Source organism: Schistocerca americana, chromosome 4 (genome assembly GCF_021461395.2).
Source record: "Schistocerca americana isolate TAMUIC-IGC-003095 chromosome 4, iqSchAmer2.1, whole genome shotgun sequence".
NCBI classification, from domain to species: Eukaryota; Metazoa; Arthropoda; class Insecta; order Orthoptera; family Acrididae; genus Schistocerca; species Schistocerca americana.
The window spans coordinates 634,729,638-634,748,883 of record NC_060122.1 but is presented as its reverse complement, the minus strand read 5'-3'; the positions used below and the strand labels follow the sequence as shown (position 1 = coordinate 634,748,883).

Genomic DNA, 19,246 nt, shown 5'->3' with positions numbered 1-19,246 from the left:
CACAGCTGGTCTGATATTCCACAGGCTCTTACTCTGTTTATCAGGCGACAGTGTGGAACTGTATCGAACACCTTCCGGAAGTCAAGGAAAATGGCATCTACCTGGGAGCCTGTATCTAATATTTTCTGGGTCTCATGAACAAATAAAAGCGAGTTGGGTCTCACACGATCACTGTTTCCGGAATCCATGTTGATTCCTACAGAGTAGATTCTGGGTTTTCAGAAATGACGTGATACCCGAGCAAAAAACATATTCTAAAATTCTACAACAGATGATGTCAGAGATATAGGCCTATAGTTTCGCGCATCTGCTCGATGACCCTTCTTGAAAAGTGGAACTACCTGTGCTCTTTTCCAATCATTTGGAACATTCCGTTCCTCTAGAGACTTGCGGTACACGGCTGTTAGAAGGGGGGGGGGGGGGGGGGGGCAAGTTCTTTCGCATACTCTTTGTAGAATCGAACTGGTATCCCGTCAGGTCCAGTGGACTTTCCTCTGTTGAGTGATTTTGGTGGCTTTTCTATTCCTTGGATACTTATATCTATGTCAGCCATTTTTTCATTCGTGCGAGGATTTAGAGAAGGAACTGCAGTGCGGTGTTCCTCTGTGAAACAGCTTTGGAAAAAGGTGTCTAGTCATCAGTCTTCTGACCAGTTTGATGTGACCTGCCACCAATTCCTCTCCTGTGTCAACCTCTTCATCTCAGAGTAGCACTTGTAACCTACGTCCTCAGTTACTTGCTGAATGTATACCAGTCTCTGTCTTTCTGTGCAGTTTTTGCCCTCTACAGCTCCCAGTACCATGGAATTCGTTCACTGATGTCTTAAGAGATGTCCTATCATCCTGTCCCTTCTCATTGTCAGTGTTTTCCATATAATCCTTTGCTCACTTTATCAGTTCACCTAATTCTCAACATTCGTCTGTAGCCCAACACCTCAAATGCTTCAGTTCTGTTCTGTTCAGATTTTGCCACCGTCCATGTTTCACTAACATACAATCCTGTGCTCCAAATGTACAGTCTCAGAAATTTCTCCCTCAAATTAAGGCCTATGTTTGATACTAATAGACTTATCTGAGCCAGTGCTTGTGTGCTTTTGATATCCTCGTTGCTCTGTCCGTCATTGGTTGTTTTGCTGCCTAGGTAGCAGAATTCCTTAACTTCATCTACTTTGTGACCATCAATCCTGATGTTAAGTTTCTCGCTGTTCTCATTTCTGCTACTTTTCATTACTTTCGTCTTTACTCTCAGTCTGTATTCTGTACTCATTAGACTGATCATTCCATTCAGCAGATCTTGTAATTCTTCATCATTTTCATTCAGGATAACAATGTCATCAGTGAACCATATTGTTGATGTCCTTTCACCTTGAATTTTAATTCCACTCCGGAACCTTTCGATTATTTCCATCGCTGCTTCTTCAGTGTACAGATTGAACAGTAGGGGCGAAAGTTTACATTACTGTCATATATCCTTTTTAATCTGAGTTCGTTCTTGGTCAAACATTCTTATTATTCCCTCTTGGCTCTTGTACATATTGTATATTACACCTTTCACCATTTTAACAGACAGTAGATTAGAGGAGTAAAGAGCAGACTTGGAAAGAAGTTCAAGAAAACCAGTGTGCCACTTAGCTCTACAAACTGACATGTTGGCAGAATCTGCTCATAGAGCTGTGCCCAGACTCAAACTGGAGCATTAAAAAGTAATGGTAGTGCACCGACTAGCCAATTTGGTTACTGGTGAATGATGCCAGTGCAACAACTCACTGTTGCAGTCTGTGCATGATGAAGTGGTTGATCCAAAGACGATAAAAAGAATTAAAGAAAAAAGTCCTTGAAAATCAATCAATTATATCAAAGCCTCTGCATGATGTGAAAACAGAAATGTGTTGTACAGTTAGTGCAACTCGCTTAATTGAGATGACCTTAGAAGCTTTTGAAATGTGGTGTTACAGAAGAATGCTAAAGATTAGATGGGTAGATCATGTGACTAATTAGGAGGTACTGAATAGAATTGGGGAGAAGATGAATTTGTGGCACAACTTGAATAGAAGAAGGGATCGTTGGTAGGAAACTTTCTGAGGCATCACCAATTTAGTATAGGAGGGAAGTGTGGAGGGTACAAATTCTAGAGGGAGACCAAGAGATGTATACACTAAGCAGATTCAGAAGGATGTAGTTTGCAATAGTTATTCAGAGATGAAGAGGCTTGCACAGGATAGAGTAGCATGGAGAGCTGCATCAAACCAGTCTCTGGACTGAAGACCACAAGAGTACAGTTGCTGCTCACCATATAGTGGAAATGCTGAGTTGCAGAGAGGCACAATAAAAAGACTGTCACAAAATAAGTTTTCGGCCAACAAGGCTTTTGTCAAAAATAGACGAGACATATATATACACTCGCGCATCATGTTTGAGAGAGTTGCATATGTGTATGTATATGTCTTGTCTATTTTTGACAAAAGCCTTGTTGGCTGAAAGCTTATTTTGTGACAGTCTTTTTGTTGTGCCTATCTCCGACTCAGCTTCTCCACTATATGGTGAGTAGCAACTATCCTTTTCATAATATTGTTACATTCCATCCTGGATTTTCCATTCTTTGCTTATATCTTCATCCTTAAATAAATGGATGAGTTACATACAAATATATATTCATATCATATCTCAAAATTCAGTCATCATTAGAACACTCTGGTAGCACATTTTTTACCCCATCCTGAATGAGATTTACATGCTACCTCCAATCCTTAATCATTGCATTTTTCAGATGAAGAGTCAACTGATTCAAGTAGCGAGTGAACATTTCATCATTTATTTGTGTCTGTTGATATGTACTGCTTGTCAAGTAGATATTTTTCTAATTAATTTTTTATTCAGAATGAAAATTTTATTACCAGTGCATTAACAATAAATGCTCTTGACAACATCTTTGCGCTTACTAAATAGTCTATATTGGCCGTTAATCAGTCATGTTGATAAAACCTGAGATATCCTCACATTGGTTCAAATGTATGTTTGTCCCTCTGTTTATTATGAAACTATAATGCTTATTATGTGTGTAAATACATGAAAAGATTTGATATTAAATAAATGCTGCACAGGATTCATGCCACATCATATTTTTATTTGATATCAAGCTTTTGATGATTTTCTCTGTCACCATTTTAGGAGGTTTTAATAGGTCCTTAGGTACTTTATTTAGTTGGCTGAATTATGTCATGGAGATGTCACAAAGTCAGGAACTTCCCTAAGATACCAGAGATTATCTGGATGTATATGACTGCAGAACATTGGTAGTGATCTTGAGTGCTGTTACTTCTCTGTTGCAAGAAGTACGTGAAACATTTATTTAAGACTCCCAATATAGCGGAGATGCTGCGACTCAGCATCTCCACTGTATGGTGAGTAGCAACTTTCCTTCTCATAAAATTGTTACATTCCATCCTGGATTTTCCATTGTTTGATTTATTTAAGACTGTCACTGCAAGAACCTACTTTGTCATAAGATTCGATATTGTTTGACTATGGAACTGATGGTAAGTTAAGAAACTTCCTGGCAGATTAAAACTGTGTGCCGGACCTGGCAGGAAGTTTCATATCAGCGCACACTCCGCTGTAGAGTGAAAATTTCATTCTGGTGATAAGTTGCTACAATCAGTAACACCTACAAGGGTCTAATAGTTTCTGTCTGGCCAGTTTAACGTGGAACAACCCCACAAATTTACTGATGGGGAAGGCAGGTATCAGCACCAAATTTATTGGAGGTTTCCTTGTGAACTGTGATTCACACTTGCTTTGAACGCTTGCAAGACCCATGTTCAACCAGTTCTTGGGTACTGTTCATCACCCTGGAACCATTACGGTGTAGGATTAATGGAAGAAATAAAACAGGTTAAAAACAGTAGCTTTCCTGATTCTTCTTGGGTTTTGTCAGTGTGTGTGTGTGTGTGTGTGTGTGTGTGTGTGTGTGTGTGTGTCACAGGAATTCTCAACAAACAGCATTGGGGGACGTTAAGAGAGACGTTCATTGTGGAGAGTCTTGCTCTCAGAATTCCAGCTGTCCACATCCCAAATAAAACCGAGAAATTTCCTATTTCCTCCAACATGAATCTCTTGTAATAACCTCAATGTTAAAATTAGTGAAATTTGAGCTTATGCAATAGGGTACCAACAGTTTTTCTTCTTGGATACCATTAGTGAATGGAAAACGTCTGGGTGGGGGTGGTACTGGTGCTCTCTGCACCCTCCACCATACATCATATGGCTTTCAGAGAACAATAATATTCTAAGAAGTCTTCCGGTAGTTGATGATAATTGCCATGATATAACATGCAAAATTAATCCAGTTTTTATCTTAAGCACACTTTTTCAGTTGTATTTTAAACATTTATTTTATCACATCACTGTAAATAAAAGGAATGAATATTAACTGTTAGCTTACATAATACAGAATAGGTGTATTACAGATTGTCATCTGTTATGCAGGCAACTATGCAGATGGATATGCCGAACCCACTGATCCATGGTGGTTCAGTTAAAGCAGATGTGGGTGACACAGTCATCAAAGATGTTGCTTCTTTTGCACTGAAAGCAATTGACAGAGCGTCAAACTCTGCTATGAAGAAAAAGATTGTCAAGATCTTAGGTGCAAAATCGCAGGTAATTTCTGCACATGAAGCCAGAAAGTGATGATGGAGATGATGATGATGATCATCATCATCATCATCATCATCACGATAATATATTTATTGTCAGTCAAGTTACAAAATCTCCTCAAGTTAATAACTTATAACTATAAACAATATCAAAGACATAATTTTTAACTAACTATGCTTTTGTGTTTAGCGATCAGAGAGTTAAAACAATTACAATTCCATATACCACGTATTATAGTTTCAAAGTTAGGAAGATTTTGTAAAAACTGTTGTTTCATTATATCTATTTATCAAAAACTGCAATAATAATTATATATTCCATCATCACCTCATTGATGTGCAAGTGTGTGTTCAAAAGTGCAGCTGTGTTATTTATGTAGTAAAAACTCCAGTTTACTTAATTTTTGTTGATGCTTTTCTTGAAAGAGAAGTTCTGAATGAAGTCACTTTCTATCTCTAGTGAAACACTTATTACGATTCAAGTAGAAGGCAAGTTCAGCATCTTCCAATAGATTAAGCAGTGTATGGTGAACAAAATAGTTTTGGCTTTCTAAAAAATACATTGAGTAACAATGTGTAGCATGAGGATACTGAAGATGGAAAACATTTCCAAAATGTGATGATGGATGAAGCTGGACATAAATTCTCTGCACTAACAAGAGGAAGTTTTCAGATCCTTAAACTGGGAAAATGAAGAAGAAATGTTTGTAAATGCAACATGAGCGAAAACCTTCATTTTGCTGATGCCATTGTACTGTTATTTCTAGAGAAGATAAACTTTCAACAGTGAATGCCTCATCAGAATAGAAAAAATTTCAAAGCAGGCCTGAAAAGCAGACACTGCAGAATTAACACAATGACAAGAAATTAGTAAAAATTATGAATAAAGCCACAGAACCAGTTGTACTGTTGTGTCTGAGGCAGTTGAATACAACTCAGTGGACAGCAGAAGAAATAAATGGAAGAGTAAAAATGGCTTTTGGTAAAAAAGCCTTCAAAACTAATTTTTTGGTATGTGAGAAAAGAAAGAAAAGTTCCCAATCTGTGTGCATTACTAGTTTTTACTTCTGGAAATGACAACATTGGCTTTTAATGCAAAAGCCGTTCAAATGGTGGTTGCTCAGTAAGCAGCAGAGAGATGCTAGGAAAGAGAAGAAAAGCAGTAAATGGATCAGAGAACATCCCAGAATGGAAAACTTTATTATGGATATAATGGAAATGAAATGGAGTGAATGGATGTAGATTGGCAAAGTAAGTTCCTTACAGAATTCCAAACGACAAGAAAAGACCAACATGACTTACTAGGAGGTGAGTAGATGATCTTAGAAAACATGAAGGAACAATATGGGTGCATATGGCTGAACAGCATAATGTACAGAACGTCCAGAGAATGCCTGCTTATATCAATTACGGATATTATAATGTTTGTCATATCTTATAAAAGTAAATTTCATTCATGGTTGGAGTAGGGAAGATAGTACATTATAGTGGTACTAAAAGTACCTGTCATCATATAATGATAGGTGGTTGTAGAATATAGGTTTGGAAGTAGATTAATCTAGGGAAAAAAATTGTTGCTTTGTAAACACTTACTGCAAAAGTTAGGTTTCAGTTTTTTTTTCCGTCTTTCGTGAGACATAGGTGATGATAACTCCCTGGGAAATAATTTAGTAACAGCATGTTTTTAATATACATGTTTTGATGTAAAATTTCATGCTGAAATTATTTTCATATTATGATCTGAATTAGGATGTTGTGGCTAAATTTACTTACACCATCTTTTAGAATTGTCTCATAGGCATTTTTGTGACGTTAAATAAACATTTGTTGTTATTCCAAGTTTTGTTGTGACCCACACTTTTTTTTCAGGTCGTTGAAGGAAAACTGTATCGTTTAGACTTGGAAATTGCAGATACAGACTGCTTAAAGAGAGAGAAACATCTTGATGAAGAATGCAAGCTGTCAGAAAATTCAGTAAGTTTGCATCATCTGCAGTATTATGTTTCTGATAACTCTGCTAGAGTTTAAGACAGTACAAATTATGACTGCTGCTAAGTTTAGTTAGTCTGTTCGGGCAAAGCGGCAATAGGAAAGGGAAGAAGAGCATTTGGGTGAGGAGGAAGGGCCAGAGGGGGAGGAGTATGGAGCCTTACATATCACAAAGAATGGAAGCATTCTATGTTTAATATACACATAGAGATAAACAATAAATCTCAACCTTTCAGGACCATATGTTGCATTTTTGCATTTCCTGTAGCAATGAGAGGTGTGTGGGAACAGGTTGGTGGGGAGGGGGCGAGTACATTTGGGGAAGTGGGCAAGAAAGAGCATCCCATAGGACAATGAAAAGTGTACAGAGAGAATGAAATTGTGGCAGGAGATTGTGAGGTCCTCTGTCTTTTATCATACTTCCAGAACACTGGTTACAGTCAGGAACCAAGAGAGAGCTGTTGGATGGAGAGAGACTCGTGGAATAATAAATAGTGAGTGCTGTAGTTTAATGCTAATAATTGTGGTGTTCATAACAATATTGCATAAACAGTGGAAGCTGCAAAAGGTCACCATACGGCAGAGGCACTGAACAGTTGGCAGGTACATAAAGAATACTGAAACCCTAGCTGAGCTCTTGATCATCAAGCTGTTTATGAACAAAATACACATTCAACCAGTGGAAGCTCCTAATTGAAATATCAACAATATAAGGAAAAGATAGATTGCTACTCACTGTAAAGATGACACTTTGAATTGCAGGCAGGTACAAGAAAAAGACACACATTAGTTTTTGGCCAAAGTCATCTTCAGAAAAGGAAAACACACACACACACGCACACACACACACACACACACACGCACACACACACACACACACACACACACACACACACACACACACACACACACACACGTTCACACAAGCAAGCATACCTTATACACACAAGACCATCATCTCTGGCAGCACGGACTGGAATACAGTCGTCACATAGAATAGAAGCAGCAATATGGAGGGGTCGGGGAAGGGTAATGGGAAGGGATAGCAGAGTACAGGTGGGGGCAGAAAAGAGTGTTGTGTGGCAGAGTGTGGAGGGACAAGACTGCTAGCAGGTGCAGTGTTGGGAGGCTGTGGGAAAGGGAGCAGGGAAGGGGAAAGACTGGTGGGCGTGTTAGCAGAAGGCTGCACAGAAAGAGAGTGGGGGGATGAGAATAGAGAGGAGGTGACAGGACAGAGGGTGTGGGGACAGTAGGTAACCATAGGTTGAGGCCCGGATAATTTCGGGAGGAGAGAATGTGTTGGAAGGATAACTTCCATCTGCATAGTTTAGAAAAGTTGGTGTTGAGGAGAGGATCCAGATGGCTAAGGTAGTGAAGCAGCCATTGAAATCAAGCGCATGTTGCACATTGTGCTCTTGGTCACAGGTAGGCAGTGGCCATTCATCCTGTTGTACAGTGGTTGGTAGTCATACCAATATACAAAGCTGTGCAATTATTGCAGCAGAGCTGGTATATGACAACAGGTAGCCTGGCCTGTGATGGCTTAGGATAAGCCTGTGATGGGACGGGACTAGGAAGGTCTGGGTGAGTGGATTGGGCAGGTCTTGCGCCTGGGTCTTCCCCAGGATTATGATCCCTGTGGCGAGGGGTTGGTATTGGGAGTGACATAGTGATGGATTAGTAACCTGTGGAGGTTAGTTAGGCAACAGAACATCACTTTAGGAGGGTGGGAAGGGTCTTTGGTAGGATGTCCATTTCAGGGCATTGGTGATACGTGTTGGGTGACAAAGGGGGCACATCTTTGTAGCTGGTCCTTGGGTGTGGTGGGAGGATTGAGGGGGGGGGGTGGGGGGGGATGGCATGGAAGATCTATTTGCAGACTAGGTCTAAGGGATAGTACCTGTCTATGAAGGCACTGGTGAGACTCTCAGTGTACTCTGCGAGGGAGTTCTCGTCACTGCAGATAAACCGTCCACAGGCAGTATGGGAGGGATTTTTTGGTGTGGAATGGATGACAGCTGTTGAAATGCAGGTACTGCCAGTGGTTGGAGGGTTTAATGCAGACAAATGTGTGGGTGGAGCCATCAGAGAGGAGGAGGTCAATGTCCAGGAAGGTGCCACACTGGGTTTAGGAGGACCAGATGAAGCAGATGGGAGAGAAGGTGTTGAGGTTGTGAAGCAATGAGGGTAGGGTGTCTTGGCCCTGAGCCCAGATCATGAAGGTATCATCACTAAATCTGAACCAGACTATGGGTTTGGCATTTCAGAAGACTAGAAAGATCTCCTCTAGCTGTCCCATAAACAAGTTGGCCTAGGAGGGTTCCATGCGGGTGGCTATGTCTGTGCCATGGATTTGTTTGCGTATCTTCTCTTCAAAGGAGTAGTAGTTGTGAATTGTGGTAAAGTTAGTAAGGCGTGTGAAGAATGAGGTAGTGCGTTTGAAGGTGAAGGACAGTGAGAAAAGTAGTGCTCAAAAACGCTAAGACCATGGGATTTAGGGATGTTGGGTTATAGGAGAGTGGCATCAACAGTGACGAATAGGGATCCAAGAGGTAAAGGGGTGGGGATGGTAGAGGGTCGGTGGAGGAAGTGGTTAGTAACTTTGATGTGGGACGCTAGATTACAGGCAATGAGTTGGAAGTGCTGTTCGTTGAGGGCAGAAATTCTTTCATTGCGGGCACAATAACCAGCTACAATGAGCGTCCAGGATTGTTGGATTTGTGCATTTTGGGGAGCATGTAGAAGGTGGGAACAGTGCAGTATGTGATGGGGGTGAGGAGAAAAATGGATTCAGGGGAGAGATTCTGGGAAAGGCCTAAGACTTTGAGCAGAGATTTGAGGTATTGTTGGATTTCTGGGATGGGATCACTCTGGCAGAGTTTATAGGTGGAGGAGTCATGATTGGCTGTGGTCTTTGGCCTGGTAGTCAGTGCGATTTGTAACAGCATTAGTGGAATGTTTGTCTGCACGATTTTTTTTAATCTCTCTTTTGTGTTCAGTGGCCTCTACTTCCCACTTTACAATTTATGCCCCTCTCTTTTGTTGTTATCACGGTACATGTCACAGTCCATTCTCAAAATCGAGTCTGCCCTATTTTAGTGTACCTCTCTTGGGCCAATATCCTTCATATATTTCATGTGTGATCATAATTATACAATATTTCCTCATTTTCTTTCCTACCCTCTTGTTTCTGGATTCTTAATATATATTGTGCATCAGTTTAAAGCCATGTTGAATGTTAACTAGGTGCCATGACTGTTTCAAAAACGTGTTCATATTGTATGCATATCTATTGATCAACTACTGATCTTTTATTGTAAGTAGTCCTCATAATTTATTTGTTATTTTATGATTATGAATTCATTTTCGTATAATTATCTTGTTTGTCAAGCAACGGAAAATCCATGTTGAGTCGCACAGAGGCACAACAAAAAACTGCTTTCGGCCAAAAGGTTTTCTTCTAAACAGTCACACAGGCATACAGTGACATGTGTTAACACACACACACACACACACACACACACACACACACGTGCGCGCACGCACATGCACATGCAAAGTATTTTTGTGGTGCCTGTCTGCGACTCAACACATCCTCTATGTGCTGAATAGCAGTATATTCTTTTCATAATACTATCATGTTTGTCTAATGATACTGTAAGAATTGTAGTATAATTGCTCAGATTGTATAAAAAGAGACTTCAATACATCATTTGGGTTCATATTTAGCCTAAACATAGGTTTCATTGATTGTAGGGGTGTTCTCTCCAAGCTATGATAATGAGATTTTGCATTTCCACATTCTTGACTTTGTTACAGGCACATCACTGCTGGTGGCCAATTAGTGACTGCCTAAACTGTATAAACTATTGTACAGTATTTTTTTGTGTGTTCGATGTTTGATACATGTATGTAATTTAATGATAGTATATATTGTAGGAGACAGAAGTCTGTCATGTTGAAGTGTGGGAGAGGATGTGGCTCAAAAACCGTAAAGTTACCAAATTGTCATGTGGCTCCAAACATCAAGAACAGCTGCAAACTGTGAGTAATGAAAATTGTGATTGGTTTTAGTCATTACTATTTCACCATTTGTGGTTGCTGGTATAGCTTTTTATAAGTTTTCATGTTATAAGAATTAACTCAAAGAATAATCAGGCAGTTTAGTTTATGGAAACAAGTATATCCGAATCTTTAGGATATTCATTATTAAGGAACTTGATGTTGCATTCATACTTATTCATACTTGTAAATAATGTAGAATTTGCTTTGAACAGAATGCTTTCCTGCAGCTTTTGACCACACTTTTTTAACCTCAGATTACCAAAATACATTATTTCCACACAAAAAAAGTAATTAGTTGGGTAATTATATTTGGTAAGTAAATGTTATTTCAAATTCGACCATAAATGCAGAGGTGTAAAATTGACAAACATTCTACCTCCAGTTTCTCGATTAAGTAGTGTAAGTTACTTTTGTTCTTTGGGGCTCGCAGTGCAAAATACGTCTTTTAATAACAATATTATTTGTCAGTAATAGACAGCTATGTAAGTTGTTTATATTTTATCTCATTCACAATTAGCCCATTTTGGCAAATTGCCATTGTAAGGTGCTTTGTAAATACATAGGTAAGCAATGGTCTTAATATAATGGTTTTGTAACTATGGTCTGATAATTTATAATATGTCATTATGTGTTTCACCTTACATGTAACATCATCGCTGTCATGTCCTGGCTGTTATGGAATTATTACTTACTCCCACGTGTACAGTTGAGATGTACGTCGGATGTTACTTGCTTTCCATATATGCTACTTTTATGGCAGCTTGGATGACACTGGGTCAGCAATGTTACATGTATACATAGTTACCATAATAAAAAATTGATGTGTGAAATTCAGTTGTTTATTATTATTATTTTTTGATATAGGTCTCTTTCTAATTATGTTTTTACCTAAAGTTAGTTTTAGTTTTATTTGACATCTTTATTTTACATTTTTAATTTTTTCATAATAAATGTTGTCTATGATTTATATTGGTGTTCTGTCTCTGTTTTATACTGCTCGTGTTGTTATTGCTGTTACTATGGATATGTGTTGTTTAGAGTCACTGATTTTATTATTTTACCCGTTTTCCCAATTTATAATGTGAATAAAGCTTTCTGTATACTTTTTGCACTTTAGGTCGGTTTGTTTGTTCAGTAAATTTGTTGAGCTGCTGTATGCATGTGAATACGAGGTGTGGCTAGAAAAAAACCGGACTAGTACTGGTGAAACAATAAAACGAATGCAATAAGGCTGAAAGTCGCGTGGCCTGTCACGTGACTCTCGCTCCGCCTACTGCTCGAGTTTCATCTGCCTCCTGCACTCAGTCTGTCCGTGGCGTCTGTTTTAAGTAGTTGACATTTTGTCTGTGCGTCGGAAAATGTTGAGTGTACAGAAAGAACAGCGTGTTAACATCAAATTTTGTTTCAAACTAGGAAAATCTGCAAGTGAAACGTTTGTAATGTTACAACAAGTGTACAGTGATGATTGTTTATCGCAAACACAAGTGTTTGAGTGGTTTAAACGAGTTAAAGATGGCCGCGAAGACACCAGTGATGACACTCGCACTGGCAGACCATTGTCAGCAAAAACTGATGCAAACATTGAAAAAATCGGTAAACTTGTTCGACAAGATCGCCGTTTAACAATCAGAGCAGTGTCTGAGTTAACAGGAGTTGACAAGGAAAGTGTTAGGCAGATTCTTCATGAAAGTTTCAACATGAACAAAGTGTGTTCAAAAATGGTTCCAAAGTGTCTCACAATTGAACAGAAGGAACGCCGAAGAATGATTTGTTCTGACATCCTGGAAAACATTGAAAGTGATCCCACCTTCTTACAAAATGTTATTACTTGCGCTGAATCGTGGTTTTTTACTTACGATCCCGAAACTAAACGCCAATCGATGCATTGGAAAACTCCTGGTTCTCCACGACAAAAAAGAGCACGAATGTCAAAATCGAAATTCAAGGCAATGATGATTGTTTTTTTTGACATCAAAGGGATTGTGCACATTGATTGGGTACCAGAGGGACAAACAGTGAATCAGCATTACTACATTAGCATCCTGGCTACCCTACGTGAGCGAGTACGGAGAAAACGGAATGATTTGTGGAGAAAAAAGTCATGGATCCTTCACCAAGACAATGCCCCAGCTCACAGTGCATTGTCAGTGAAGACGTTTTTGGCAAAACACAACATTCCCATCTTAGATCATCCACCCTACTCACCTGATTTGGCCCCCTGTGACTTTTTTCTTTTCCCTAAAGTCAAGTCAGCTTTGAAAGGAACTAGATTTGAGACTGTTGAAGCAGTAAAAGAAAAAGCGACGGAAGTAATGTATGGACTTACCGAAAATGATCTGCAGCATTGCTATGAACAGTGGAAAATTCGTATGGAGCGGTGTAGAGACCGAGGAGGAGAGTACATTGAAGGAGATAACATGAAATTGTAAATAATTGTAAATAAATGTTTTTTCCAGCATCAGTGCGGTTTTTTTCTAGCCGCTCCTCGTATATCTCTATTTCCTCAAGGATGTTCATCAACGTTCCCTTTTGCATAATATGGAGGTTTTCTAATGCTTTGTTTATGGGTTTTACATAGTGTTTCTCTGCTTGTAAATGTTGAAAAAATTTGGATGGGTTGTTTTCACTTTCTCATGTGTGCTCTTTATATCTGATTTTGAAGTTTCTACCAATTTGCACTATATAGAATTTGTGACATATTAGAAGAAAATTTTGTAAATGCCGGGATTGTTGTGTATGGGAATTTTCGAGCTGCCTTCGTGTCTGAGGCTGTGTGTGTTTTGAAATGCAGATGCGATGTTGGTTTTGTTGAATAATTTGTTGATTTTGTTCGAAATGTTTCCTAGATAGGTCGTGGTTACATACTGGTATTTTGTTTCCTTCTTTTTCTTTGTGTGCAAGTTTAGTGTTATTTCTTTCTGTATATTGTGTCTTTCAGGTTGTGTTTTATTGTGGTATAATTGTGTTACAATTTTGGGATCATAATCATTTTGCTGGGCTATGTATTCTAAGATTTTTATTGCCCTTTGAATTGCTTTGTCTTCTAGCGGTAAATTTATTAATCTGTTCAGCATTGTGTGGAAGAATGCGAGTTTGTGGGCTTTTGGATGCCATGAGTGTGCATGGATAATACAGTCTGTTGTGGTAGGCTTTCTGTAAATTTTGCAGCAATGTTTATTGTTAGTGTTCTTAATAGTTAGGTCAAGGAAGTTAATTGTTTTGTTAGTTTCGTGTTCTATGGTGAATTTCATTTTGAGATGTTATTGATTCAGTGCTCTGTGTGTATCGTCTGTGTCAGTTAAGTTACCTTCTATAAGCATTAAAGTGTCTTCTACATATCTGTAATAGTATAAGATTTTTTGATTAGTTGTGTTTTTTGTTTCGAAAAAAATTTCTTCCAAGCTGTTAAGGATTATATCAGCTATGGTTTCAGCAATACTACATCCCATTACGACTCCATCTTTTTGTGTATATATTTTATTAACAAACTCTAAGTAATTTTGTTGTAAGACAAGTTTTGTTAGTTGCAAAATTTCTGTACTTGAGTAGGTTTTGTTCTATGATATCTCTTGCTTTCTGGATTGGGATGTTGGTGTGTAAGTTAGTAATGTCGAAAGATCTAAATCTTGCATTTGGGGGGTATTGTTTATGTCCTTGATTTTATTGACTAAAGTTCTAGAATTCCTTATCATATATTTTTTCATATTCTGTAAGTATTGTATGACATGCTTTTACGGTTTTCTTGGTTTGGGCTGCAAATTTGTTTGTGGGGTTTCTATTGATTTGTGTGATACCATTGCTACCAAAGAAATCGTTATCTTTTTGTAAGTAGTCACTTTTGTCGATGATAACTAGACTATTGCCTTTATTTGATTTAATTGCCAGGAAATTGTTATTCGTTAATTTTGCATTAATTCGACGTAGTTTTCTGTTGTTGAATAGGTATTATAGCTTTTCCTGATTTTGGTAGTAATTTCATTCTGCTGTTTTATGGGTAAGATTGCTAAGTCTAGCGTTATTTTTGCAGATGCTATTAGTTGTTTTTGTACACTATTGTGAAATCTAGGTTTGATAGTATACTTTAATCCTTTATCCAATAACTTAACTGACGTAGATTATATACATAACGCACTGAATCAATTACACCCCAAAATGAAATTCACCATAGAACACGAAACTAACAAAACAATGTCAAATAAAACTAAAACTAACTTTAGTCAAAAACATAATTAGAAAGAATCCTATAATAATAAACAACTGAATTTCTCACATAAACTGTTTATAATAGTAACTATGTAAACATGTAACATTGCTGACTCAGTGTCATCCAAGCTGTTAGAAAAGTAACATATATGGAAAGCAAGCAACATCTGACATACACCTCAACTGTACACCTGGGAGACAGTAATAATTCCATAACAGACAGGACACGACAGCAACGATGTTAGGTGTATGGTAAATCACCTAATGATATATTATAAATTTTCAGATCATTGTTACAAAACCATTATATTAAGACCATCGTTTATCTATGTATTTACAGAGCACCTGATGATGGTAAGTTGCTGAAATGGGCTCGTTGTGAATAAGAGAAAATATAAACAACTTACATGTAAGTTAGTTGATTATTCATTTGCACATAATTAATATAATATAAATATGAAAATTAATACAATTTAAATTTGACATTAAGTATAATCAAAAGTTAATATGATGATTAAAATCATAGTTGGAATAACAACACTGCAAATAGTAAAGAAACCACTGTAAATTGCTGCTCTTTTTTTGTTAAACCAACTTGCTGCACCGTTATATTATGAAGGGGCTTACCTGTCAGCAATGCTAACTTGCTGAATCAGAGATGCGTAAGAGTAGATTCGATCTGTCTGGGACAGGATTGATATCTGTACCCTTACACCACTCGTCATATAGCTCAGGTGTGAGCAGTGAACAGGTGTATAAGCCAAACTAAAAAATATTGCTGAGCTTTTGCATAACATTCTCCTTCAGAGATAATACAAAATATACATACATCTGTGTGTGTACATTTTCCCCAGCCATCTACATTGTCCTGGTGCTACTGCTCCACTGGGTGAGGTTTCATGTCAGGTGTGCCTACTGATGGCTCAACATCTCAGTTTACAGTGGCAGGATACCTTTACTCCTTCTATCGTTTGTAATCAAAAGTTAACAAATTCATGCTAGTTTACATAATGTTACCTACAGGTCTTGTCGCTCAATGATTCACATATTTTGCACAATAATGCAGCCCAGACGTGTGACTCATCTTCCAGTCAGTGACAGGAATTGAATCTTTTAACAGTACACACCACTACAGTGAGATTAATGGAACTGATGCAATGTTACAGTTTGGTTTTAGAAATGGCTTAACAACTGAAAATGCTATAGTCTCTTTTTCTCTGTGAGGTTTTGGATGGATTAAATAAAAGGTTGCGAACGTTAGGTGTTTTCTTTGATTTAACGAAGGCTTTTGACTGTGTTGACCACAAAATATTACTGCAGAAGTTGGAACATTATGGAGTAAGGGGAGTAGCTTACAATTGGTTCGCCTCCTACTTTAAGAACAGAAAGCAAAAGGTAATCCTCCGCAATATTGAGAGTGGTAATGATGTTCAGTCCCAATGGGGCACTGTTAAATGGGGCGTTCCCCAAGGGTCGGTGCTGGGGCCACTGCTGTTTCTTATTTATGTAAATGATATGCCTTCTAATATTACAGGTGATTCAAATATATTTCTGTTTGCTGATGACACCACCTTGGTAGTGAAGGATCTTGTGTGTAATATTGAAACATTATCAAATAATGTAGTTCATGATATAAGTTCGTGGCTTGTGGAAAATAATTTGATGCTAAATCACAGTAAGACTCAGTTTTTACAGTTTCTAACCCACAATTCAACAAGAACTGACATTTTAATCAGACAGAATGGGCATGTTATAAGCGAGACGGAACAGTTCAAGTTCCTAGGCGTACGGATAGATAGTAAGCTGTTGTGGAAAGCCCATGTTCAGGATCTTGTTCAGAAACTAAATGCCGCTTTATTTACCATTAGAACAGTATCTGAAATAAGTGACATTTCAACACGAAAAGTAGTATACTTTGCATATTTTCATACGCTTATGTCATATGGTATTATTTTTGGGGTAATTCTTCTGATTCAAAAAGGGTATTTTTGGCTCAAAAACGGGCTGTTCGAGCTATGTATGGTGTAAGTTCGAAAACCTCTTGTCGACCCCTATTCAATAGTCTGGGAATTTTGACATTGCCCTCACAGTATGTATTTTCTGTAATGTCGTTTGTTGTTAGCAATATTAGCTTATTCCCAAGAGTTAGCAGCTTTCACTCAGTTAATACTAGGCAGAAATCAAATCTGCATGTGGAATGCACTTCCTTGACTCTTGTGCAGAAAGGAGTGCAGTATTCTGCTGCATCCATTTTCAATAAGCTACCACAAGAACTCAAAAATCTTAGCAGTAGCCCAAACACTTTTAAGTCTAAACTGAAGAGTTTCCTCATGGCTCACTCCTTCTATTCTGTCGAGGAGCTCCTGGAAGAGCTAAAAAATTAAGCAAATTCCAGTGTTACATTCTTGATTTTCTTTATTTAAACTAACGGCTTGTCGCCTGAATATGTTTCTTATATTTCATTTTATCTGTTTCTACAATCGTGTTATAATTTCATGTATTGACTCGTTCCATGACCATGGAGACGTCTCCTAAATGTGGTCCCGCGGAACAATAAATAAATAAATAAATAAATAAATAAATGTCGTTTGTTGGCTTGTAGTTTAGAGAATGATTCAATGCTTGATTTTACTGTTGTTATTTGACAGAGATTGTCTGATAGTTCAAGATCTTTTACAGCTACATCAAATTTTTCCCTGCCAAGATTTGTGGCCACATGGTCAATTACTGATGCAGTCATTGTAGTAACCCTTGTTGCACTATTGACCAATAGGGACATGCCAGAACTTTGAAGGATATTGATGAGGGTGCTGCTGGATTCATTTGTGATATTAGTGTTGATGTTAATGTCTCCACACAGAATTATGTTGATCTTTCTACTCAAGACTTATCTAGAACTTCTGTTAATTTATGGGGAAAAAAATGTCCACACTACCAATGGGAGATCTATACACACACAAAATGGTTAATTTCCTGGGGCTATCAAGCCCTGTTAATTCGATAGCTGATATTTCAAAGTGTTTGTCTTCACTTTCTGTACTGAGGTCCTGTCTTGATTTGAACTGTGTTCCTTTTCTGATATAAATGCAGGATCCTCCACCTCTTGAAGCAGTTCTGCATTAAGAGTTTGCCCTTTCACACTATGATAATACTACATGTTGGATTTCTGTGTCTCTACACCAGTGCTCAGTAACACAAACTACTGTGCAGTTCAAATATTGGAGCACAACTTCCAATAGTTGTATTTTTTTTATTGATTTCATGTTTTGATGGAGGATTGTTAAGTCTATGAAATGTCCCATGTTTCTCTTGCCAATGGTTTGTTTTTCTTTGTGACACTGGTATGTGCGATACTTGAAGTATTAAAATCTGTCTTGGGAGCGATTGTTTCAGTATTTTTTAAACTGCTGGAGATACTCTTTAGGTAGGGGAACCTGTTGTCTGGATTTTATTTTAAAAAAGACTTACTTTTCATACCCATAACAACAGGTACTTGACCATGTGTGGCCCCGAGATCCACTCTCTATACTTTCAAGAATCAGCTGTTCCAATCTTCCCTACCCAGTCCTGTTTAGGTGTAAGCCATGCCTAGTGAAACCCCACCTGTTGATAGTCCCGACGGGCACCAGAAAAGCATGAGCAAAGTTGGCTGCCCTCAGAGCCATCCCTAACCCCACATTGATTCGCTTCACAGCACCATCAAGGTGTGGTTGATCATGACGCCGGAGCAGCTCAACAAAGTTTATGTTGATGCCATGAGTTGGGGGAGCTGTCTTGTCCAAGTCGCCATCTACATCACATGCTCCATCCCTGTCCAAACTGCTTCCTGCCCCACCAACTATCACTACATGGTCCTCTTTTGTCAAGTCCTTACATAAAGACCCAAGGTCCTCTATCACATGACTTAGCCCTGCATTTGGCTTGAAGATACTGGTGGCCTGGTATGCTGCCCCTAAAGTTTCCTGTAACTGAGGGCCTACTCCTCACCCATGTCTACTACCTAGCAGCAGCACTTTCTTCTTCCTAACACTTTGTAGATTCCTAGGCTTCTTGGCCTCAGTTGAAGTGTGCCGTACATTTCCTGCTCCTCGTTCTACCTGAGGCTCTTCTCCACTTAACTCTGGCAGTGGTAGATACCTGTTCTTGGTGTTGATGACAGAACCGTCAGATTGCGATCTCTTTCTTCTTATCCTCCTACCAGCTGCCAGTTCTCAACCACCCTCCTCCACCCTATGTCTCTTGTTCCTTATTAATTCCTTCCTTGCTTCCTCCAACTACGCCTGAAGGGCACAGGTTTTCCTTTCCTGTTCCCCAATCAGAATGCTCCTACTGCAT

General features: G+C 38.5%; 1 protein-coding gene across 3 annotated transcripts in view; it reads left to right on the top strand.

Annotated features, from left to right (window-relative positions):
• The window catches only part of LOC124614071, a 228,608-nt gene that overhangs the window by 157,521 nt on the left and 51,841 nt on the right, over positions 1 to 19,246 (top strand). For all 3 annotated transcript variants that reach the window (XM_047142907.1, XM_047142908.1, XM_047142909.1), the window contains exons 17-19: positions 4,485 to 4,658; positions 6,524 to 6,628; positions 10,583 to 10,687. In XM_047142907.1, the coding sequence (XP_046998863.1) occupies positions 4,485 to 4,658; positions 6,524 to 6,628; positions 10,583 to 10,687 (384 nt within the window). The remainder of the gene's footprint in view (positions 1 to 4,484; positions 4,659 to 6,523; positions 6,629 to 10,582; positions 10,688 to 19,246) is intronic.